The 24077-nt window shown below is 52.6% G+C and overlaps 1 protein-coding gene across 19 annotated transcripts; it reads left to right on the top strand.

The window, feature by feature from the left end:
• Positions 3794–17942, top strand: SEMA6C (semaphorin 6C). Of its 19 annotated transcripts, XM_021089881.1 has the most exons (21): positions 3797–4074; positions 6044–6093; positions 7800–7971; positions 8794–8902; positions 9376–9490; positions 9797–9860; positions 10019–10075; positions 10433–10534; positions 10761–10851; positions 11062–11181; positions 11373–11461; positions 11766–11983; positions 12243–12374; positions 12665–12817; positions 13052–13225; positions 13488–13634; positions 13942–14019; positions 14147–14202; positions 14376–14420; positions 14802–14897; positions 15302–17942. In XM_021089881.1, the coding sequence occupies exons 7-21, from the start codon at positions 10043–10045 to the stop codon at positions 16345–16347; spliced, it is 2580 nt and encodes an 859-aa protein (XP_020945540.1). In that variant the 5' UTR covers positions 3797–4074; positions 6044–6093; positions 7800–7971; positions 8794–8902; positions 9376–9490; positions 9797–9860; positions 10019–10042; the 3' UTR covers positions 16348–17942. The 19 variants fall into 19 exon arrangements, with proteins under 19 accessions (XP_020945542.1, XP_020945543.1, XP_020945544.1 ...); XM_021089883.1 differs by lacking the exon at positions 8794–8902 and having other exon boundaries at positions 3794–4074; positions 11062–11158; positions 15299–17942; XM_021089884.1 differs by lacking the exon at positions 8794–8902 and having other exon boundaries at positions 3795–4074; positions 11062–11158.

Genomic DNA, 24077 nt, shown 5'->3' on the forward strand with positions numbered 1-24077 from the left:
AAAGTGGAAAGGTGAACCTTAGGCAGGCAATATGGATGTCTCATCTCCTGAGATGAGGGGGGTATGAGGATGCAGCTAAGTGCATCTCTAGAGGGGAAAAGGTTGGTGGAATTCTCACTTTACTATCTCTATTTTTCTCTGAATATGGATACAAGTTCTGCTAAGATGAGCAAGGAAGCTGTGAGAAAATGAGCATAGGAAAAGAGGCAGGCATTTGACACAGCTACTTGTAGGGACTAGGAGAGAGTATTTTCCAAACTTGGAGATCTTGAATTTATTAAAGGTTCCAATCTGTGGGACTGTGATTTTCTTCAGAAGACCCTGGGGAGGAGTTCCTGTCGTGGCGCAGTGGAGATGAATCCGACTAGGATCCACGAGGATGCGGGTTCCATCCCTGGCCTGGCTTAGTGGGTTAAGGATCCAGCATTGCTGTGAGCTGTGGTATAGATCGCAGTTGCGACTCGGATCCTGTGTGGCTGTGGCTGTGGCTGGCAGCATATGGAAGTCCCCACCCCTAACCTGGGGACTTCCATATGCTGCAGGTGTGGCCCTAAAAAGCAAAAAAAAAAAAAAAAAAAAAAGACCCTGGTGAGTAGGAATGGAGTCATTTGGATTTTTCCCTTTGAAATAGCTCTCAGATTCACGCATTTCTTTCCATACCCAACACCACCATCCTTGTCTGACTGCCTTTCTCCCTTCATCCTTGAACTTTCCTGTTTTCTTGCTAAAAGGTCTTGTCTTAGTAAAATAAAGCATTTTGACAGTAACACCTTCATTCAAGAACTTAAAATAATTTGATAGGAAAAGGACATCATTTTAACCTACTCACTTTAGTATTCCAGGCCTTCCATAGTTTGTCTCTCTCCCCCTTTCCCCCCATCCCCCTTCTCTTCCTCCTCTGCTTCTAACTAGTATCTTTTTTACCTATCAGTCACACAGGCCCTGTTGCCATCCAGGCTTCAGGCCCCAGGGTCACTAAGTTAAAGCTTTTGCTGAAGATATGTCCTCTTTGGAACATTTTCTCCTTTCTTTTGAAACAAGTCAACTCCTACCAGACTTGTCCTGGCTTCCATGATAAAATGTATCCAAATGTTTCCCTGCAGTCATCATGAAAAACATTTATTGTCTTTTCTTTTTTTTTTGTCTTCTTGCCTTTTCTAGGGCTGCTCCCGCGGCATATGGAGGTTCCCAGGCTAGGGGTCTAATCAGAGCTGTAGCCGCCAGCCTACACCACAGCCACAGCAACGCGGGATCCAAGCTGCGTCTGTGACCTACACCACAGCTCACAGCAACTCCAGATCCTTAACCCACTGAGCAAGGGCAGGGATCAAACCCGCAACCTCATGGTTCCTAGTGGGATTTGTTAACCACTGAGCCACGACAGGAACTCCTGTCTCTTCTTTCATTTAGGAATTATGTTCAATGAAGCTTTGTGGGGCTTTCTCCCACCCCACATCCATTCGTGTGAAATGTGGAAGTTCCTGGGCCAGGGATTGAACCTGTACCACCGAAGGACCTGAGCCACTGCAGTGGTAGCATCGGATCTTTAATCTGCCGCACCACAAGTGAACTCTGGTATTGCTTTTTAATCATTTAAAACACATGTAAGTCTTGATTTAATTCAAATTAATGGTCATTTTCTTAAAGACTGGGGCCACATCCCACAGTGGGATTGTACTTGAAGTAAGTGCTTATTATTTATTGGATTAAACTGAGATTTTTAATTGGGCCCTATTTAAATGAGTTCCACCTTACTCCCCATTCACTAATCTATTCAGTGAGCACATATTTGAATACCTAAGCCCTGTACTATGAGTGCTGGGGAGATTTCTTTCAACCTCTAAGTATTTATGTATACACGTATATATATTATGGCTGCACCCACAGCATAATAGTTTGCAAGTTCCCAAGCCAGGCACTGAATCCGAGCCAAAGCTGTGACCTATGCCCCAGCTGTGGCAATGCTGGATCCTTTAAACCACTGTGCTGGGCTAGGGATCGAACCCCAAATTCCATGGTGACTGATGCCGTTGCAATTTGGTTCTTAACCCACTGTACCACAGTGGGAACTCCTGTCTATATTTTGAGGTATCTTTCTCCACTTTTTTTTATTTTTTATTTTTTTGCTTTTTAGGGCTGCTCTTGCAGCATAGGGAGGTTCCCAGGCGAGAGGGTTGAATAGGAGCTGTAGCTGCTGGCCTACACCACAGCCACAGCAATGCAGGATACGAGCCTTGTCTGCGACCTACACCACAGTTCACGGCAACACCAGATCCTTAACCCACTGAGCAAGGCCAGGGATTGAACCTGGGTCCTCATGGATACTAGTCAGTTCGTTAACCACTGAGCTCTTTCCAGCTTTTAAAACAGCCCCAACTGGCCACTGAGTTACCTTGGACCCAAGACCCCCAGCAGTTACCCTTGTGTAAGTATTGTTCCATTGTTTCTGATGCTGTTTGTCTGTTTCACCTCTGCCTCTGTGACTGTGTGTGTATATGTTTATTATCTCTTGCTTATTACTTTGGGGCTTAGCCCAGTCGGTGATGCTACCCACCCCAATCTCAGTCCAGTAAAGGATTGTCTAGAAGTAGCAAACCCCTGCCCATCCTTTCCTTTAGTCCAGAGGACCAGGATGTTTGTGTGTGGGCAGGGGGGCACTCAGATAAAACTATCCAAGAATGCAATGTCTCCCATGCCACCCACTATCCTGGGAATTTTGAGCACGTCTTTTGTCCCAGTCCCCACGCAGGGAAGAATCTTAGCAGGCAATACCAAGGTGGAAGCCAAGCAGTGCTGTCTGAAGTAGCCTCATTCTTCCTCCCCACTGACATTCCTGGGATCAAAGGGTCTTTATGGAGAGTGTGGATGGAGAAGGAGCAGTTTTGCTGTTAGGAGGGCTGCCCAGGGCCCTCTGAGGAATGACGGGACATCACTACCCATGTCTGTGGGGCAGAAAGTCTATGTGGGGTTGGGGAAGCTGGTTACTTTCCCTCTCAGGTCTCCATGTTGCTCCTCTTTCTGTGTGACTCTCTGAGTCAGTTTGTCTCAATCTCCACATCTCTCTTTTGGCTTCAGCCCCGCTCACCTGTCTTATTGGATCAAACAACAGCCTGACTGCGGGCCACCCTGCCTTCCAGGCTCCTTAGTTCCTGGCCTACTAGCCCAAGCCCCTCTTGCTTTGACAGCAGGGATAGGAGGGGAGGAGACGGGGATGAGGAAAACTTCCTGGTGACATCTTCCTTTCCTTTCCCATCGCTCAGGCCCTCAAGTGCATGCTAGGCCTCCCTTATCCTGGTCAGAATGAAACAGAGGAGGCACATGGGAAGAAATAAAGGGGTTGATGTAAAAAGAATAGAGAGGAGGAACAGAGGGTTGGGGGCAGAATAGGGGGGAGGTGCACCCAGGAGCAAGGTAGCCAGAGCCATAGGAGATGAGAAAGGAGGGAGAGAGGGTCACGCCAGCTCTGATAGCCCAGCCCAGCTCAGGTCCCCCGGGTTTCCTGTCTGTCTCTCCTCCCAGCTACTGGCCCTTCCTCTCCTGGTGAGATGTTTCCCCAGGGCTTCTCCACGCTAAGTGTGTGACCCCTCTTCTGTCCTGGTCTCGGGCGACTGTCCGTGGATCTCGCGTCTGGCTTTGGTCTCCAGCTCAGCCTCCCCGCCAGGCCCTCTCGGTGGGCGGTGCTCTCGGCACCCCTCCTCCTCCGAAGCCTATTGGTGGAGAGGTGTCGAGAAGGCGGTGTCTAGCAGGTCTCTGAGAGCTGGATTTGTGGTGGGGACCCCGAGGCGGGCCGAAGGCGGGTCCGGCCGGGAGGCGGGCGGGGCGGCTGGGGCCCGGCCCAGAGCTCCGGGCGGTCGCATTGTTTTCCTCCGCGGAGCCGCGGCAGGAGTGGGGTTTGCCACTGAGACCCGGAGCCCGTTGGACCTGACAGCGCCCGGGAGCCCAGATCTGAGCTCCATCCAATTCGGACGCTCATCACATCTCGCTAAAGCCCCCAACCACGGATTGCGAACTCGGCGCGGTGCGCGGCCGCTGCCCGCCCGCCGCGATCTCTATTCCGCTGACCCGGATCTCGGAGCAAGTACCCCAGAGCAGGGCTGGGAGGCGGGGAGGGTCGGGGCGCCGAAGGCTGGGAGCAAGGTTCCGAAGTGCTAGAGGGACCTGGGAGGGTGCCATCGTGCTATGTGCCTGATAACGGAGAGGGTCAGCGGAGTTGGGGTGTGCAGCGGGAAGAGGGGCCGTGGCCGAACCTCGTCACGGTACTGTTGGACACAGGGTCTGGGAGCCTCTTCCAACCTGGCTTCTTCGAGTCACATCCCTCGGATTGGGGAGCGCGAAAAGGGATTGTTTGAGGCGCGCACTGCACAGAGGGTGGAAAAACCTGGTCCCTTGCCTCCCCAGCAGGGAAATTAAGGCTTCGAGACCCGCGGAGAACCGGACCCTCTCGTTGCCCTTACAGGGATGGGAAGGGAGATGCATCGTTCCAGACTTTGGTATTACGGCTGCACCTCTGTCCCTGTGCAAGCGGGAGTCTGAGCACCTCCCAGGGGATTGGCTTGAGCACAGAGTCGGGAATGAGGTCCCCAAGAAACATCAGTCCTAGTGCCTATCTCCTTCTTTCACCTCACTCGCCCTGGGGCTTTGTTAGATCGAGGTCTTCCAAGAAGGAGACCAGCTGCCGACTGCATCTCGAGCCCAAGGACCCCGCTCAGCGCTGGCCCCAGGCCCGCCTTCATCGGTTCCAAGCTTCTGGCCCTGTTTCCCTGGCCTCGGAGACCCGCCTCTGTTCCCCAACCCCCGCTTCCATTCGGTCTGCGCCTGCAGGCCCCTCCAGCCCCTCCTCCCGCTAACGTGGCTCTGGGACCCGGTCCCGGCCCAGACTCTGCTACCCGCCCCTCTTGGAGCCCCAGATCCAGTGAGGGGGAGACACGTCGAGCCCCTGGCCTCAGGCCCACCTCAGGCGAGGCTCAAGACACCTGGATTATCCTTGTTGGGGGCTGGGTGGGAGAAAGGGTAGGTAGGGAGCCTGGGGCTGAAAGCTAAGAGTGGGGGGGACTGTCTTGGAGAAAGGAAAGCTCCTGTTCAGCGAGGCTCCTTGGTGCGTCCCCTCAACCCTCCAAAGGAAGGTGGATTGGGGCGTGCAACCAGCCTGAGGGCTTCCTGCTATTGTCCGCAGCCGGGTCTCCCCTTCTCCATCCCTTCCCCAGCCCCTGATAGAATCTGGCCTTGACCTGGGCCACTCCCCAGAGGTGGCTCTGCAGGGCCAAGAGGAGAGAAAAGGGCTGTTTCCTCTTCCAAGCAAAGGGAGAACCTGGGAGAGGGAGGAAGAGCTGGCCAGGTCTCCCCCATTTGGAGCAAATGGGGGTTATGAAGCAGCTGGGATTGGTCCCTGCAGGGTAAGCCTTTGCCCAGGCCAGGGGTAGGATGGGGGCAGCTCAGATGCTGCTCCCTAGAATCAGCTATGGGAAACCCTCTTAAAGATACATCACAGTTAAGTCTAGGGGGCCAATGCAATGGCCAACCAAGTGTTTTCAGAGGCTGAACTAATCTAGTCCAAGGTCGGGGGTAGGGTGGAGAGAGTTTTGGTGGGAGGAAGGCAGGGCCTGCTCTCAGGAAAGAAGGAAGGGGCTGGGGGTGCTTGCTAACTGAGCATTTTGCCAGGAAATGAAGAGCATGCAAATGAGATGCAAATTACCCTCTATTGTCCCCAGCTAGGGCGCTTTTGCTAAGGCTGCTGGATTCTGAAGGTTTTAATATGGGAGTGGTCATCATGCCCCCAAAACTCTCCTGGTCACCCCTTTTCCCAAGACTGGTCCTGCAGTTTCAGGAGTTTCTCCCCAGACCCTGCCCCTGCCCTCACATCTCTAGGCATGAAGCAGGGAGCACCTTTGTAATCAAGCTCAATGTCAGTGTGCCCCCACTTCCAGGACAGCATCTCACCTACTCTAGTCTCATTAGACTTCTCTTGAATGGTCACGTTTACTTTTAAGGGATGTGGTAAGGAGATGTAACTCAGTCTCTTCCCTCCTGTCCCTTCTTCCATCAGGTCAGAGGTCTCCTATCCCCCTCAAACCCCCAAAGGAGTCACCACTCCAGGTAAGGAAAGGGCAGCAGGTCCTGAGAGCAGGGGCTAGAAACAGGCAAGACCTGGGAGCAGGAAGAGGGTCTGGCTGTTCTCCCCTCTTGCCAGAGGCTGAAGTTGTTTCCTGGGTGAAGATACCAGTTGCCCAGGGCAACTTGTGGGGGGGGGCAGAGGGGGAGGATAGGAGACAAGCTGTGTCCCTTTCTCTTCCCCTGGGAGCACCAACATCCGGAAACACGGTGGGGGGGTGGGGAGGGAGGCTTGGCCTTTCAGCACCAGAGGGTCGTTAGCTAGCTGACTGCTTTGCCCCTGGGGAGGGGGTCATCATTAGGTGTTCTACCCCTTCCCTTCCTCCAGCTCTCTTGGGACTCTATCTGACGTCAGCCTTCCCACCAATGACGCTGAATTGGGGGTGGGGTACACTTGGATCCTGACTCCAAGGGTGGAATTGTTGGGGAGATGGAATGAGCTGGGCCTGGAAGCCCAGGGTCTCTTCTTCAGGGGATATGGTGGGACAGCAACTAAGGATTGGTGAAGGATAGCTGTCTGTTCACAGAAAAGAAGGAGTCTCACCCTTTCTGACCTGATTTCCTCAGCCTACCCAGCCCCTCACTTCAGCTTCAGAGGGAGGCAGTAAGCTGGTGCACACCTCCCACTGTGGGTTCCAGCCAGGGTCAGCTTGACTGGGGGAGGCTGATGGGTGGGAAAGAGGGCTGTCTCACTGTCCCTTCCGCCATATGTTTTCCTGGACTTTGGGCTACACTTGCCTGCCTGTCATCGAATTATTTATATTTTCATTCCAAGACAGCCTGAAGAGGGAAGGAAAGGAAAGAGGGACATGTTCAGCCACATCTCCTCACCAGTATAGCCCCTTCTATGCCTGGCTTCTCATAGGGGGCGGGTCCACTCTTCCCCCCTTCAAGCACATGCAGTGGTTCTTAGGAGTCAGGGAGGGAACAGGGGGCTAGAGAGCCTGGAAGGGGGCACAGTGGTCGGGCAGACAGCTGCAGCCAGAGCTAAATTTAGCCTCTGATCTGGCTTTGATGCAGATTCATTTTTGGCTAAGAAGCCCCCCTTCCCCCTCCCCTCCCTTCACTCCCTAGCTTCTCTGTAGCAATGGGAAGGCCCCTGAAGCATGAGTTTAGACCAGGACAAAGACTCCTAGGCTGCCTCCCCCACTCTGTTCTCTCCCAACCCTAGACAGGATGATGGCTGCCTTGCTGCTGCCTCTGCCAGGGCACAGTGCCTAAACTGCTCCCAGGGTGCCGTTGGGGGTATGTGAGGGAGGGGGAGGCAGACAGAGTACCCTCTTCCTCCCCCCAGTGCCAAGGAGTCACTATTTATAATTTTAAGGCTTTAGTGTCTAATTATAGCTGAGAAGAGGTTAGCAAGAGGGGGCCAGGAGGTGTCACCTACCAAATGTCCCAGGCCCAGTCAGGAGAGAGGAGGAAAGGCTGAGTGAGAAGGCTGGGAGGGGGAGCGGGTGTGTCCTGTCCTTACCTGGGGTCATGCTGGCAGGCCTCACACCAGCCAGTTTGGGCCAGTTGGAGAGGGAAGGGCCTTGAGTGACAGTGACAGCTGGCTGGGCTGAAGCAGGGCCAGAGAGAGGGTTCTTTTCCCTAGTGCACTGGGTCTTCTGGGGATAGACCAGGGGAGGGGCCCACCTGCTTCAAAGGTGGAGGGAATCTGCCCCTTCCCCAACTCTTCTGCCTTCTTTCAGGGCCAGCATATGGGTGAGGGGGCACCCCCTGGGGCCTGAGCTGCCCCGCACAGGATGCCCCGTACCCCCTACTTCATGCCCTTGCTGCTACTGCTGCTGCTCCTCTCACTTCCCCACACCCAGGCGGCCTTTCCCCAGGACCCCCTCCCTCTACTGACCTCTGACCTACAAGGTGAGTGCCCGCTACCATGGCCCCTCTGGGTGAGCTCAGCACTCAGTCTTGGCAACTAGACATTGAGACCCCTTGTGTGGGTGGCAAGGTACAGGAAGGCCCAGGGAAGCTAAGAGCCTGACCAGAAAAGGAGGGCAAAAGAGTGAGCTGGCACCTCACTCAGTTCTGTCACTGAGTAGGCTCGTGGGCCTACTTTTTTACTTTGAGGCAGCCGTGTTTGGAGGTTAAGAACATGGATTCTTGGCCAGACCAAACTTGAGCAGGTTTGAATCCCTGCTAAGCTGCTCACTAGTTCTTTGAACTTGTCAAGTTTTTAACTTTTTGTTTGCCTCAATCTCCTCATCTACAAAATGAAGATAAGATAATAATAGTATTCTACCTCATAGAGTTATTTAGGGATTAAATGAGGTAGTACAGGTAGAGTGCTGAGAACACCGTCTGGCACAAAGTAAATGCTTTTATGTGTTTGCTATTATTAGCTACAAAATGAACGCTTGAGATTAATTCAGTGGTTCCCAACACCTCTTACCTCGCTCTCCACCACTTCATCACTACTAAGTTTAGGTAGCACTGTAAGGGAAATCATAAGCCAACTTTTTCTGAAAAGGACCTTTATCTATTTGCAAGTTCCTGTTATATACATAGGATTGAGAGTAATTTTAAGGATGAAGGGACTACAGTTGGGTTATTGAGAATAACTGTTGGGGGACAGATAAGAATAGCAAACACGTGTGCCAGGGCACTAAGCACTGCATGTTAAGTCATCTCTCCCTGAATTCTGGGCTCCCTTTGAACGCTGATGACTCTGGTTTCCATGATCAGGCCAGGTGGATGCTGGAGTTGGTCAGAGGAGGCAGAAACCTTGGAGGGCTGAGGTGGCCTGTGAAGAGCCTTGAGGGGAGGGTGCAAAGAGAGGGCTAGGAGAAATGGGGTGAGTAACTGCTCCAGGTGGGACAGTGTACCATGATGGGAGTGAAAGGGAATCTCTAGTCCTAAGGCAGTTCCAAAAAGGGGGTGGGCTCGGTTCTGGAGTCAGACAGACCTGGATCTGAATTGGGGTGCCTGCCACTCCCAAGCTAAATGAACTATTCAGATTTCTTCATGGCCTTAAGCTTCAGGTTCCTCATCTGTAAAATGGGGCCAATGTTAAGTACCTACCTCATAGGGTTGTTGTTTGAAGTGAGACAATGTCTCTAAAGTGCTAACACAGTGCTTGGCCAAGATTAAGTGCTCAGAGTTAGCCGATGCTATATTTATTAATAAGCTTATTAATAGCTTTATTAATACCTCACAGCTCATTTCACATATTATGTCTGTGGCTGGGTTTCATCTGGTTGGAGAGGGTGTTGAGGGAGTGTGTGATATCCTGGCCAGCCCTCAGCACCACCTCTCTGTGCCTTCTAGGTATTTCTCCATTATCCTGGTTCCGGGGCTTGGAGGATGATGCTGTGGTTGCAGAACTTGGGCTGGACTTTCAGAGATTCCTGACCCTGAACCGGACCTTGCTAGTGGCTGCCCGGTAAACTGGCCGTGGCACCATTGTGGGGCTGACATGCATGCTCCTGGGCAGACATGGGACCTGCATGGCCACTGCAGCATCTTGCAGGGGACACATGCAGGTGTACAAGCCATGGGACATGAACATGCTTGGATCCAGAGCACAATTGCCAAGGCATGGAGTAAGGGGGAGGGGAGGGGGCAGGAGGTCTGTACTCTTTGTCCCTGAGCGGCTGAACCTGGGCAAGGTGGGGGTGGGGGTGGGGGCTCAGGAGTATAGGTGGGGTGCTGTGGCTTGGCTCTAATTCCTCCTTGCTTACCCCTTCAGGGATCATGTTTTCTCCTTTGATCTTCAAGCCCAAGAAGAAGGGGAGGGCCTAGTGCCTAACAAGGTGAGGGGCTGTGTGGGAGGAGGCTGAGGCATGGAGATGAGGCTGGTGGGAAAGTTTAACTGGGATCAAGTGGATGGGAAGAAGCCTCCAAAAGGAGCCATATTCTGAGGTGGGTCCAGGATGCCCCATGATTTTCCCTGTCCTACTTCTTCCTCCAGTATCTAACATGGAGGAGCCAAGACATGGAGAACTGTGCCGTGCGGGGGAAGCTGACGGTGAGGAGTGGGATGAAACTCTTAAGGGAAAGAGATGATCCTGCCTCCAGGCTCTATCCAAGTGGCCCTCCACTGTGCCCAATTCCCCCTCCCCCCAACTTCTCTCAGGCCACAGAGGAAAATATATAGGAAAGGGAATTTGGGATCTTTAGCTTCCATTAAAAACCTTACGAAAAAGAAAAGTGAGGTTCTGAGAGCCAAAGAGCCTTCCCAAGGCCACGGGCCTAGCAAATAGCTTAGTTAGGACTTTATCCCACATTGCTCTGACTGGCTCAAGGGGAGTAGCCTTACTTTATGTGACCCTCTGTCTCAGTCCCAGGAAGCCGTGTCGCTGACCTGGTATTTTGGATTCTCTAGGACGAATGCTACAACTACATTCGTGTTCTTGTTCCCTGGAACTCCCAGACACTCCTTGCCTGTGGAACGAACTCATTCAGCCCCATGTGCCGCAGCTATGGGGTACAAAGGCGAGGGGGTGGGACATCAGGACCTAAGTGGGAGGAAGATTCAAGCTGGGCAATCAGTTCAGTGGGGATGGACCAGCTGGGGTGGGGGAATGGGAGTGCCCGGAGTGGAGGGGTCCTGAAGGGTGGGGGAAGGAGGCAAGGGGACATAGGGAAGTGGGCTATGGAGCCAGACTCCCAACACCCCATGGGTTCCAAGAACCTGCTCCCTCTGCCTCCAGATAACTTCGCTGCAGCAGGAGGGTGAGGAGCTGAGTGGGCAGGCTCGATGCCCCTTTGATGCCACCCAATCCAATGTGGCCGTCTTTGCAGGTGTGCACCTGGGCATGTGAGAAGCAGGCAGGTGGCTGGAGGGAACTCCCACATTAGCCCCTTTCCCAATTTGGTCTTCCCCTTGTGCTCCTGAGTGGAGGGCTGAGGTAGGGGTCAGGGCCAGGCTGAAGTAGTGGTGTGGGAGGCCCAAGAAAAGCCAGACCACAGATCCCTGAGCCCTCCCTTAACCCCTGTTATCCACCCCTCCAGAGGGCAGCCTGTATTCAGCCACAGCTGCGGATTTCCAAGCCAGTGATGCTGTGGTTTACAGAAGCCTTGGGCCTCAGCCCCCACTCCGCTCCGCCAAGTACGACTCCAAGTGGCTCCGAGGTCAGGGCGGGCCTAGGGGAGGGAGGCTGCTCTTGGGGAGGAGGTGCAGGGGGAGTACTTCAGCAGGGAGCAGGCAGGTGGTGGTAGTGGTGTGCACGTGTGCAAAGGGGCTGAGTGGGGCTAAGTGGGGCTACGAGTTTCTGAGCAGGCATAGATACTCTTCCATACCTTTCCTGTCCCTCCCTCCCCAGAGCCACACTTTGTCCATGCTTTGGAGCATGGAGACCACGTCTACTTCTTCTTCCGAGAGGTCTCTGTGGAGGATGCTCGGCTGGGGAGGGTAAGGAGGTGGGCACCAGGGGTGGGTAGCTAGAGGGTTCTTTCTGCTGGATTCTGAGGAGCCAGTCAGGGGAGTCAGCCTGGCCCTAATCTCTACAAGGCAACCCCCTGGATTCTGATCCCCGAGCTTGGAGAAGCCTCCAGGCCCCTGCCCCTCCGTTCTGCCATGTCCCTCACCTTGACCCAGATTGACCACACCACACCCTTCCTTTGCTATCTAACCTTTGGCTCTTGGTGTTCTAACTCACCACATTGCTCTCACCCCACTGGCCCTGGGGCTCTTTCTCATAGTTCTCCTCCCCCAGGTGCAGTTCTCCCGTGTGGCCCGCGTATGTAAGCGTGACATGGGAGGCTCACCTCGGGCCTTGGACCGCCACTGGACATCCTTCCTGAAGCTGCGGCTCAACTGCTCTGTCCCTGGGGACTCTACCTTCTATTTTGACGTCTTACAGGCCTTGACAGGGCCTGTGAACTTGTATGGCCGCTCTGCTCTCTTTGGGGTCTTCACCACCCAGACCAATAGGTTGGTACTAGTCTAACTAAAGTGGCCCAATCTGTTCCCTGCCCCACCAACATCCAAGTTCCTCTCCGAAAATCTATTGATGAGGGCAGTGAGGGGGAAGCTTCATTCGAAGCTCCATTCAAATGCCCCCCAGGGGCTGTCCCACCCTCTCAGGCTCCCCTCTAATACGGTACATGAAGGGGAGCTGCAATGTCTTACCTGAGAGGAGCTATGCTGTCCCTTCCAACACCTAGCGCACATCCTTTTCTGGCTCCCTCAGCATCCCTGGCTCTGCAGTCTGCGCCTTCTACCTGGATGATATTGAACGTGGGTTTGAGGGCAAGTTCAAGGAGCAGAGGAGTCTGGATGGGGCCTGGACCCCCGTGTCTGAGGACAGGGTCCCCTCCCCCAGGTACTCAGGATGGGGGTGGATCTTGTGGGGGAAGAAGCAGGCAGGATCGGCTCCCTAAATGGGATTGTGTGGAGGGCAAGGTGATCAAAGCCTGGGGAGGAGGCTGTAGTGCTTTGGCAGTGGGACCAGAGAGCTGTAGCAGGGAAGGGAAGCAGTAGTGTGCGTGTCTGTGTGTAGGCAGAGTGAGGATTATCAATCATGTTTGGGAGCAGTGGGCTCGTGGTGGTCACAGAACCTAACCAAACCCCAGCTCCCTGCCTTAAGGCTGCCTCTTCCTATGTGTCCACCAGGCCAGGATCCTGTGCAGGAGTAGGTGTAGCTGCCTTGTTCCCCTCTTCTCGAGACCTCCCTGATGATGTCCTGACCTTCATCAAGGCTCACCCACTCCTGGACCCTGCCGTGCCACCTGCCACCCATCAGCCTCTGCTTACCCTTACCAGCAGGTATGGGGCTAAAAAATGCTCTCCACTGCCCTCCCCAACTCAGCCATTCTCTTTCTCTGACCTCACAATGTAAATCATATTGGTAGAAAGAAGAACTCATCAAAGTGGAAGGGAAAAAGCTAAGAAGGAAATGCTGTCTGGGCTGGGGGAATGGCTCAGAAGGGGGCAGTTAGACACATGGACTGCCCCTGAAACACTGGTTGGTTTGTCCTGATCTGAGACCTATCCCTCCAGGGCGCTACTGACCCAAGTAGCTGTGGATGGCATGGCTGGTCCCTACCGTAATACAACGGTCCTGTTCCTTGGCTCCAGTGATGGGACAGTGCTGAAGGTGCTGCCCCCAGGGGGGCAATCTGGGGCCCATGAGCCCATTCTGTTGGAAGAGATCGATGCCTACAGCCCCTCCCGGTGAGCCCTTTGTCCAGCAGCACCCCCTGCAGAGATGGGGTGTGAGGTGGTAGATGGGGATATGGGGATAAGGCGGGAAGTCCAATATTGGAAGTTGTGGGGAAGAGAGAGGGGCCTGTCAAGAAGCTGGACACTCAGGAACCCTACCCCCATGAATTGTACTCAGTTGCATGTATGCCTCCCTACCTTCTGTTCATTAACTCACTCAAGGAAAAAGGTGCCTCACCTGTCCCATTTCTGATTCCTTCTGGCCTCACCCTAGGTGCAGTGGGAAGCGAGCAGCTCAAACAGCAAGGCGGGTCATAGGACTGGAGCTGGACACTGAAGGTCACAGGCTTTTTGTAGCTTTTTCTGGCTGTATCATCTACCTCCCTCTCAGTCGATGTGCCCGGCATGGGGCCTGTCGGAGGTGAGAGGGACCTGAGGCCAGGCCCTGCCTGGGTGGGCTTCCTGGGCAAGCAGGCACACAGGAACACAGGCATTGGGGGTGGCAGAGAAATGTAGAGGACAGTTGTGTGTGTTGGGCGGGGGGGGGTGTCTCAAGCATTCTGCAGGTGGGCAGTAACCATGGAGTGAACTAGGGATTGGGGTGGATAGGATGGGAGGGAGTATCAGACTAGGAGTCTCCTGCAGACCAAGGTGAGAGTAGAAGTCAGGGGAATGAAATGTGATCAGAGTGGTGGGGTCCCAGCCTCACATGACTCAGTTTTCCCTAGGAGCTGTCTGGCTTCTCAGGACCCATACTGTGGATGGGATAGCTCCAGAGGCTGTGTGGATATCAGGGGACCTGGTGGGTAAGTGAGGGGCCTCTGGATCTCCTGCAGAGAATGTTCTCCACTACCAAGAGAGGAAACTGTGGATTAGGGTGGGGAGTGGGGGCAACATGTATACCTGCACTGAGCCACCTCCATCTCCTCCTAGGACTGATGTGGATCCAGCTGGGAAACAGGAATCCATGGAAGTTGATGACTGCCAAGGTAAAGAGAAAGGGCAGGGGCAGCTGTAGCCATTGCTGTGCATGGCTCTGATGGCCATAGATACACCAGGTGTGGGCTTTTGTTTTTCTCTTCTGTGGCACAGCCATGCTCATCAGTTCTTCAGGAAGCTTCCCCCTGTTGCCATCTTCACCTTCTCTCTTCTTTTTTCATAGATGGAGCTACTGGAAGTCAGTCTGGCACAGGTGATTCTACTTACGGTGAGTTCGGTTATCCCAACTTCACCCTCTCTTGCTTCACCCACACTCACCCAAATCTGTGCCCCATGGCAGCAACAGACCAGCACCTTGGACACCCTGAGAGTCTCAGAAAAATACTTAGCATGTAGCTCAGGGCTTGCTAAGTCACCTTCAAATACTTAGCATGTAGCACAGGGCTTGCCATATAACATGTACTTAATAGTTTTTGAACAATAAACAGAAGAATGCATTGCATAGTGCGCCCTTCCCCATTCCCAAAAGAAAGTAGAGGCTGCAGTTCTGGACCTCTGGATTCCAAAGGGGGTGCGGGGGACTTGCTGAATGGGTGTCAGAGGTGGAGAGCAGGAGCCTGATTGGCTCTGACCTGGTCTCTGTCACTAGTGCTTCTGGGTCGTGACCCCTCCCCTGAGACCCCCAGCCCCCCCAGTGATGCCCAACCCCGGCCCCAGTCTTCCACTCTTGGAGCTCACACTCAGGGTAAGGGGGCTGGCTGGGAGGGATAGGAGTGAAGTGTGGGGCTGCTGATTCTTGAAAAATTCTTAGCCCCTCACTGGTCGCTGTTTGGTGCTCACTAATAATGCCTGTTTGGAGCTGCCCATCCTGAGAAAGCTGGCCCTCCCAGCCCCACCTCCTTCAGCACCCGCAGATTTGTAGTCGCTCTTGGCATGGCTAAGAGGGCCAGAGTCGGGATGGGGACTCCCTAGGCCCAAGCTCTAGCTCGCGTGTGAGGGGCAGTTCGGTGGGCTGTGTGTGTTGAGGGGTTGAGGGAGGTGATTCCTGAAGAGGGTCAAGGCTGTGTTGGAGTGAAGCGGAGCAGCAGCAAGAGAGAAATGACACTTCGGAACTTGCCACCCTCCACTCTCCTTCCTCTCGGCCAGCAGGCGTGCGCCGAGACCTCCCCCCAGCCTCAGCCTCCCGCTCGGTCCCCATCCCACTCCTTCTGGCCTGTGTGGCTGCAGCCTTCGCCATGGGCGCCTCGGTCTCTGGCCTCTTGGTCTCCTGCGCTTGTCGCCGCGCCCACCGACATCGAAGCAAGGACATCGAGAGTCCAGGGCTCCCGCGCCCTCTTTCCCTTCGTAGCTTGGCCCGGCTGCACGGGGCGGGCCCAGAGCCGCCGCCGCCGCCCAAGGACGGAGAGGGGGCGCTGACGCCCCAGCTCTACACCACCTTCCTGCCTCCTCCCGAGGGCGTACCCCCGCCGGAGCTGGCCTGCCTGCCCACCCCGGAGTCCACGCCGGAGCTGCCGGTCAAGCACCTTCGCCACCCGGGAGGGCCGTGGGAGTGGAATCAGAACGGGAACAACGCCAAGGAAGGCCGGGGCCGCACCCGGGGCGGCAACGCGACCGGCGGTCCCGCGCCGCGCGTGCTGGTGAGGCCGCCGCCGCCTGGCTGTCCCGGGCAGGCCGTGGAAGTCACCACCCTGGAGGAACTGCTGCGCTACCTGCACGGCCCGCAGCCGCCTAGGAAGGAGGCTGAGCCCCCGGCCGCCGCCCCTTTCACCTCGAGGGCGCTGCCGCCCGAGCCCACCCCCAGCCCCACCCTCTTTGCCGGCTCCTGCCTGCTCCCTCGGGACTGTGCCCCGCCTCGGAGGCTGGACGTGCCGCCGGAGGGCAAGGGCCCGGCCCCCGCCGCCAGGCCTGCGCTCTCTGCCCCCGCTCCCCGGCTCGGGGTCGGCGGTAGCCGGAGGTTGCCCTTCTCCACGCACCGTGCACCCCCCGCGCTGCTCACCCGAGTCCCCTCGGGAGGCCCCTCCAGGTACTCTGGGGGTGCCGGGAAACACCTCCTGTACCTGGGCCGGCCTGACGGGTACCGGGGCCGCGCCCTCAAGAGGGTGGACGTCGAGAAGTCTCAAGGGCCCTCGAAGCCTCCCCTCGTCGGGCCTCCCTCCCAGCAGGTCGTCCCTAACGGCAGCCATTTCAACTTTTAAAGGGAGCTGCTCCCAGGCCTCACACCGGACCCTTGAAGTCCGCGCCCTCAAAAGCCAGAGGCGTGGACGCGCCTCCCATGCCAGTTCACCTCCTCCTCTCCTTGTTCTACACCTCCAGCCTTCCTGGACTCTGGGAGTCTCCCGGGGCCCCTGCCTGCCTCGGGTTTATTTATTGACTGCTGCCTGTCTTTCCCCCCCGTCCTCGAGAGAGGAGTGGGAGGTGAGAAGCTCGCCCCCTCAGTGAGCCAGCTTTCGAGGGTAACTGGCCCACTCCCACTCCCCCCCCTCAGCCAAGCTGCCTTAACTCGCCCCTCCCCCCGGGCTTCCTCCACAGACTGGGCCCCGGGCGGGCCGCACGGCGGACGGACGGGGCTGGGCCACGCGTGTTGTGTACAGAGTCCTCGGGCCTCCTGGGACGTGCCTCCTCCTACTGTGTAGGAGCCTCCGCTTCCCAATACAGCTGTGTCCCCGAACCGCTGCCTGACTTTACTCGAGCAGGGGGCGGGGCGGGAATCAGTCGGCTGCTCAGAGCGCGCCTTTGCCCCAGAACCTCTGCCTCCGTCTTGGCCTTGAGCTCTCTCCCGAGTAATTGGGATGGCTGCGGTCCCACCGGGGTTAATCAGGAAAGGTTTCCTGAAGGAGGCAAGCGAAGAAATGGTGCGTGGAGAAGAACCAGGGCCCAGGAGACGCAGGGTAGAAATTTAGGTGGGGCTAGGGAGGGCGCTCAGAGCACGGTTCTGGATTGAGGTAAGAGGGACTTTTTCGTAGCCTGCTCTATGGGGTGGGAGGAGGGTATTTTCGGAGAAATAAAATGAAGCTGCAGCGTAAGTGATTGACGTTTCACGTCAGGAAATCTTGTCATTGAAAAAAAGAATTTGGCTGGAAGAGCCGGGGTCGCATGAGGAGTAAGCTGTAAAAAAAAACAGCAAAGGCTTCAGTCCTGGTGGAGGCAACGGTTTACTCCAGTCGTTACCTAAGCAGCAGCTCCCTTTCGCAGAGGGAGGAAAGGGTCGAGCAGCGTATTCCGCCGCACGCATGCGTAACCGCTTCTCGCGGCGGGCCGCAGCATTGAGCTCCGCTCGCCGGGGATCAGCGAGCTGGCGGCGGGAGGTTCCTCTGGTTCGGGCTGGCTGCACAGAGCTGTCTGTTACTCCCGCGGGCCAGTGAGAAGGGCGAACAGGACGGTCTGCCCCACCCACCGCCGCCAGCTAAGGACACTTAAGGCCTCGCGCGGGTGGTGGCAGCTTTTGTGGATTTACAAGTCTGGTGTTTTACCGGCTCGTGTCTGGAGTATCCGCCGGGTTGGGGCCCGAAGCCACCCTCCCACTGGCGCCGCCTGGAGGCCAGACCACGCCTTGCAGCTGAGGAAGCCTCGCCAGTTGCTCTCCCGGTTCTTTGCCTGAAAGCCTTAATGAGGTAGGAATCCGCTGGGTGAAGAACCCTGAGATGGTTTCTAGCTCCGCCCTTTACAACTTGTGATCCTGCCTAGTCAAAGCTGTACCTTAGGCCCCCATCTGAAAAATGGGGTTGAGAGGCTCAAGTACGATAATGTATGTGAAAACTCTATAGGAGAAAACATGCTATCTTGTAAAATACCTCCAAACTCACGCTTCGGCTATTATTCCTAACTACATCTGCTTCTACTTAGTTATCCATTTCCCTTTGTATCCTTATATTTATAGATTTTACCCTCAAGCTTTTAAAATGCCCTCTGAACACTTTTCACGCTTAGGTTAGCTCGTTCCATCAAATTCGGTCGCCCTCCAAGTCTCCTCTTTGTGCTTGGAGCTTGTTTCACCTGTTTGGAGAGGTCCTTTAGATCTTTAGATTTCAGTTTTTCTCTCACTGGTTGCCTTACCAAAATACTCTGCAATCATTGCTAGTTTCTAGATACTGCAAGAGAGCAAGGAAGGGGTAAAGAATCTTTACAATCACCTGACTTCTTTATCCTCTTCAAACCAAGCCAAGAAAAAGATTTTTTTTTTTTTTCCTCTTCTTCTTTTTCGGGCTGCACCCACGGAATATGGAAGTTCCCAGGCTAGGGGTCAAATTGAGCTGCAGCTACCGGCCTACAACACAGCCACAGCAATGTTGTGGGTTCCAAGCTGCATTTGTGACCTACATCATAGCTCACAGCAACCCTGGATCCTTAACCCACTGAGCAAGACCAGGGATTGAACCTGCATCCTCATGGATACTAGTCAGGTTTGTTACCACTGGGCCACAAAGGAAAAATTTTTAAGGCTGCAATCTTTCATAGATTTGTCCCCTCTGAGAGACAAATCTCACAAAAACTTCAGTTTTTGCCTTGAAGGTTGTCACAAAGCAAGGGGCAAATGATCAAGTATAGACCCAAAAGAGAAGTACAGTAGAAATTTAACCTTGTGACTCTGCAGACAGCAGCAATTTACAAGTTAAAGTCCTGGTTTCAGTTTAATTGTGAAGTATGTTTTAGTATTAATAAAGTATTGCAACTTCTCAGAAACTTCTGGACTCTCAGAACCTTCTCAGGGCTAGTAAGAGCAACTGTGGGAGCTCCAGTTGTGTGGCTCAGCAGACACAAACCCGATTAGTATCCGTGAGGACTGGGTGCGATCCCTGGCCCTGCTCAGTGGGCTAAGGATTTGGCGTTGGTTGCTGTGAGCTGTGGCGTAGGCTGGCAATTGCAGCTCTGATTTGACCCCTAACCTGGGAATTTCCATATGTGGTGGGGGTGGCCCTAAAAAGACCAAAAAAAAAAAAAAAAAAAAAAAAAGCAACTGTGTTGCAGTGAGAGCAACAGTTCTTAGATTCTGCCACTTAATAGTTTTATGGATGACCTTGGCAATTCAATTAACCTCTCTGTGCCTCAGTTTCTGTTGTAAAATATAGAAAGCAATATGCCAACAGGGGTTTAGAAAGCATCATATAAATATATGGGTTTAAATTAAGTGCTTTGTGGGAAATGGTTATTTGCCCAAAATAGACTCCTACCAAGAATGCAATTCATTAACACTCATTAAATAGCTCAGCCTGACAGAGAGCAGTGAATAATAAATTATGAATGGAAGCATTATTATCACTGACAAGAAAGTGTTAAACATGATCCCAATTAGGGAATCTGCTCATCATCTTTTTTTTAAATATGAGGATATTTTTACCTTTATTTGCTTTTTAGGGCCACGCCTGCAATATATGGAAGTTCCCAGGCTAGGGATCAAATCAGAGCTGTAGCTGCCTGCCTACACCACAGCCACAGCAATGCCAGATCCAAGCTGTATCTGCAACCTACACCACAGCTCCCAGCAATGCTGGATCTTTAACTCATTGAGTGAAGCCAGGGATCAAATCCACATCCTCATGGATACTAGTCCAGTTCTTAACCTGACTGAGCCACAACAGGAACACCTACATTAGGATATTAGCTCAAACTTTTTCTTTAGGAAAACCAGAACGTACCAACAGGAGGATAAAGTTGTCATCCCTAGGGATTTCTAAGCTGATTTCTCAGAGGCATCCTGGGAGGTTATGGAGAAACCAGAGCCCCAGTAGGCAGAGTCCATCAGCTTGTATAAAGCTTTGGGGACCTGAAACACAGAAGGTTCTACAGTCACAAAGCTTGAAAAGCTGTTCAGCATATTGGGTTCTTCGGGAGCTAAGTCACAGGAGCCTGAGCTATTATTGTCTCTCAGATTTATATCTCCTTGATGCCACTACCCCACACTTGGGAACCACACAGGTATGAGTCACTCTCTGTTACTTAATCCAGCAGTTGACCCTTCAGAACTGTTGACTCAAAAGAATTTAAGGTTATACATATGAGAGTAAGGCTGAAGTACATGGATAAAATATGAAGTCTATGAATCCAAGAGATCACCTACCTTTAGGGTCCTAACAGGTAATAAGTAGTTGACAACTGGAAATAATGAAGGGCTACTTTTAAAAAGTGTTGGCAAGGGATAAGTCAGGAAAAAGCTTAGTAATAGCCTTTTGCCTGAAAGGACAAAGGGAGGTAATGGTTACGGGGACTTGGGAACAGTGGCCTTGAATCAAAGGATATAGCTAGGCCCAGGTGACCCCAAGGGAGGGAACCTGGGAAATCAATACACAGATTTCAGTCTTTTCTCTCCATCTAGTCTCCTGCGCAGAGCTTCCTATTGATTGAATCCAACTGGAAGACAAAGTACAGGGAGCTCACTGATATCATGCAGGTTAGCCTCCCCGGAAAAAGCACAAGATACAGGAGAGAGGGGAGTTATCTGAAGGAAAAATAGAAGATATCCAGCATACCTGGAGATGAAAACCCCATCCATTCCCCACAAGAGAGCTTATCTTTAACACTCTCCTTGCTCAAGTATTGCTGATCAACAGCTTTGCAGAGATGCCGCATGGATTCTTTTTTTTTTTTTGCTGCCCCTGCAGCATATGCAGTTACCTGGGCTAGGGTCTGAACCTGTGCTACAGCAGCAACCCAGGCTGCTGCAGTGACAAGGCTGGATCCTTAACCTGCTGTACCACAAAGGAACTCCCCTTCCTGGATTAGTTTTGGAGCAAAATTTATTTGGGGGATTCTACAGGAAAGGCTGCTTGGAAAAGTTACTTATCAATTTCTTTCTCTTTTTTTTGGTCTTTTTGCCATTTCTTGGGCCGCTCCCGCGGCATATGGAGGTTCCCAGGCTAGGGGTTGAATCAGAGCTGTAGCCACCGGCCTACGCCAGAGCCACAGCAACGCGGGATCCAAGCCGTGTCTACAACCTACACCACAGCTCACGGCAATGCCGGATCGTTAACCCACTGAGCAAGGGCAGGGATCGAACCCGCAACCTCATGGTTCCTAGTTGGATTCGTTAACGACTGCGCCACGACGGGAACTCCTACTTATCAATTTCTTAATTTCAATTTAAGATGAATTAAACTGCCCAAAGTCAACTGAGGTGGTATTGTGATTAAAGGACAAACTACAGGAGTTCCCATTGTGGCGCAGTGGAAATGAACCCGACTAGGAACCATGAGGTTGCGGGTTCGATCCCTGGCCTCCCTCAGTGGGTTAAGGATCCAGCGTTGTCGTGAGCTGTGGTGTATGTTGGAGACGCAGCTCGGATCTGGCGTTGGTGTGGCTGTAGTGTAGGCTGGCGGCTATAGCTCCGATTAGACCCCTAGCCTGGGAACCTCCATATGCCACAAGTGCAGCCCTAAAAAAGGACAAAAGACAAAAAAAAAAAAACAAAAAAAAAAACAACAAAAAAACTACAAAGGAAACAACACTAATAACTCTATGTAGAAACTGTGGTTTTATTTATTTTCTTCTTGACCTTTTTTTTCTTTTTGGCTGCCCCTTGGGCATTTGGAAGTTCCCAGGGTAGGGATCGAACTCCCATCATAGCAGGGACCTGAGCCACACCAGTGACAATGCCAGATCCTTAACCTGCTGTGCCATTGGGGAACTCCAAAACTGTGGTTTTAGAAAGAACAATTTTTTTTGAGTTATCTATATACTGAAGATAATACACACCTTGCAAGATAGGTATGTTTCCGTGTATGCAAACTACTTAGCTCACTGCCAGACATGTTAACAAAAGCTAAAAGCAAAAAGCTCCTATTATGATACTAGCCTATCTCTTAAACATCATTTTACTTTACAATGAGAACTTTCTTAAACTTCAGGACTGGTTATAGGAGCAGAGTGTAGTCCCATACTTGGCTCAGGGGTGCCCTATATTCCTAACTACCTTAGTGTTATCTATCAGACATCTTGCACAAACCCTACACAGGTGTAATTATCACTAGGTTACTCCCACTTAAACCTTCTCTTGCATTTTCTATCTACCAATCTTCCTGGAACAGAGGGCTCCCTTTCACAGAAAGAGAAAAATCTTAGGAAAGCTGCCCTAGTTCACAGTTGTTTTTTTTTTTTTTTTTTTGTCTTTTTGCTATTTCTTGGGCCGCTCCCGCAGCATATGGAGATTCCCAGGCTAGGGTTTGAATCTGAGCTGCAGTCTCCGGCCTACGCCAGAGCCATGGCAACGCGGGATCCGAGCTGCATCTGCAGCCTACACCACAGCTCACGGCAATGCCGGATTGTTAACCCACTGAGCAAGGGCAGGGACCGAACCCGCAACCTCATAGTTCCCAGTCGGATTCGTTAACCACTGTACCACGACGGGAACTCCCCACAGTTTTTTCCATCATTTAAAAATATTACCCTTCAGGTAACTCCAGGTTGCTATTTCTCCGGTTGCTATTTCTCCCATTCCCTTACAATTTTCCCATATGCCTGATGATTTCTCTCAGTAGGATTTTATTCAACAACATTTTCAGTTCTTTGCTTCTCAAGGCTCTTCAAGTTCCTACTCTTTTTTTTCCTCAGCAAAGACCATATATACCAGATACCTGTCAGGATAACCTTCTAGTTAATATATACACAGCATTTGTTGACTATATGTATTTATCAAAATGCAATTATCTAGGAGTTCCTGCTGTGGCACAGAGGAATCATCGGCATCTTGGGAGCAATGGGACACAGATTTGATCCCCAGCCTGGGACAGTAGATTAAGGATCTGGTGTTGCCACAGCTGCCGCTTAGGCCACAACTGTGGCTTGGAAATGCCCTATCACTGCTAAACATTGACTTTGAGAGCTTACCTGGACATTCTAATGTTGAACACTGATGCTTGTATGTCCTTGACTTTAGTATTATCCTCTGTTATTTAAGAAAGGCATCTCTATTGCCAATGGAGCAGCTTTTGAGAACACTATACACTAGATGGGGAAACCCACCTAGCCAGTCAGATGGGTCTGTTCAACTTGCCTATCGATGGGGACAGTGTCACAACCAGACTGCTACTCATATTTACTTAATAAATGTGTGCTAAATTGCCCTGAGATAACAAAAAGCACCTTATTAGCTAAGAGTACCTGAGAAGTCAACAGAGCAAATCCACTATTTCCAAGCCTCCCTGGGCCTGATATTTCCCCCACCCTGTATCTTAACATTGACTTTATAATCACATAAGGCACAGACTCATTTTCTTCAGCTACTATTCTCCTCTCTTGGTTGTCTGCTTTTAAGGAAGTGAGTGGGGGATGAAAGAAGGAAAGAAGATATAAATTTAACAAGCCAGTCAAAAGCTGTCTCCATTCTCACTTTGGTTCTTACCTCAAGTTACTCTGCCTGTTAAAGTGTACCAGCTGAGGGAGTTCCCGCTATAGCGCGGTGGATTAAGAATTCCGGTTGCAGAGTTCCCATCGTGGCTCAGTGGTTAACGAATCCAACTAGGAACAATGAGGCTGGGGGTTCGATCCCTGGCCTTGCTCAGCGGGTTGGGGATCCGGCGTTGCCGTGAGCTGTGGTGTAGGTTGCAGACGCAGTTCGGATCCCCACGTTGCTGTGGTTCTGGCGTAGGCCAGTGGCTACAGCTCCGATTTAGTTCCCTAGCCTGGGAACCTCAATATGCTGCGGGAGCAGCCCAAGAAATGGCAAAAAGACCAAAAAAAAAAAAAAAAAAAAAAAGAATTCAGGTTGCTATGGGGCATAGGTGCCAGCTCCAGTTTGGATTCAATCCCTGGCCCAGGAACTTATATACTTGGGTATGGCCATAAAAATAAATTTTTTTTTTTGCTATTTCTTGGGCCGCTCCCGCAGCATATGGAGATTCCCAGGCTAGGGGTCCAATCGGAGCTGTACCCACTGGCCTACACCAGAGCCACAGCAACGCGGGATCCGAGCCGCGTCTGCAACCTACACCACAGC

Source organism: Sus scrofa, chromosome 4 (genome assembly GCF_000003025.6).
Source record: "Sus scrofa isolate TJ Tabasco breed Duroc chromosome 4, Sscrofa11.1, whole genome shotgun sequence".
Classification (NCBI taxonomy): Eukaryota; Metazoa; Chordata; class Mammalia; order Artiodactyla; family Suidae; genus Sus; species Sus scrofa.

Bases quoted from the DNA above. Each gene is read 5' to 3' on its own strand.
- SEMA6C (XM_021089872.1), top strand. From the start codon at position 9,216: ATGCTATATTTATTAATAAGCTTATTAATAGCTTTATTAATACCTCAC. The intron at 10,535-10,760 runs GTACAAAGGCGA...CTCTGCCTCCAG, and splicing joins CCATGTGCCGCAGCTATGGG to ATAACTTCGCTGCAGCAGGA. The intron at 11,984-12,242 runs GTTGGTACTAGT...TGGCTCCCTCAG, and splicing joins TTCACCACCCAGACCAATAG to CATCCCTGGCTCTGCAGTCT.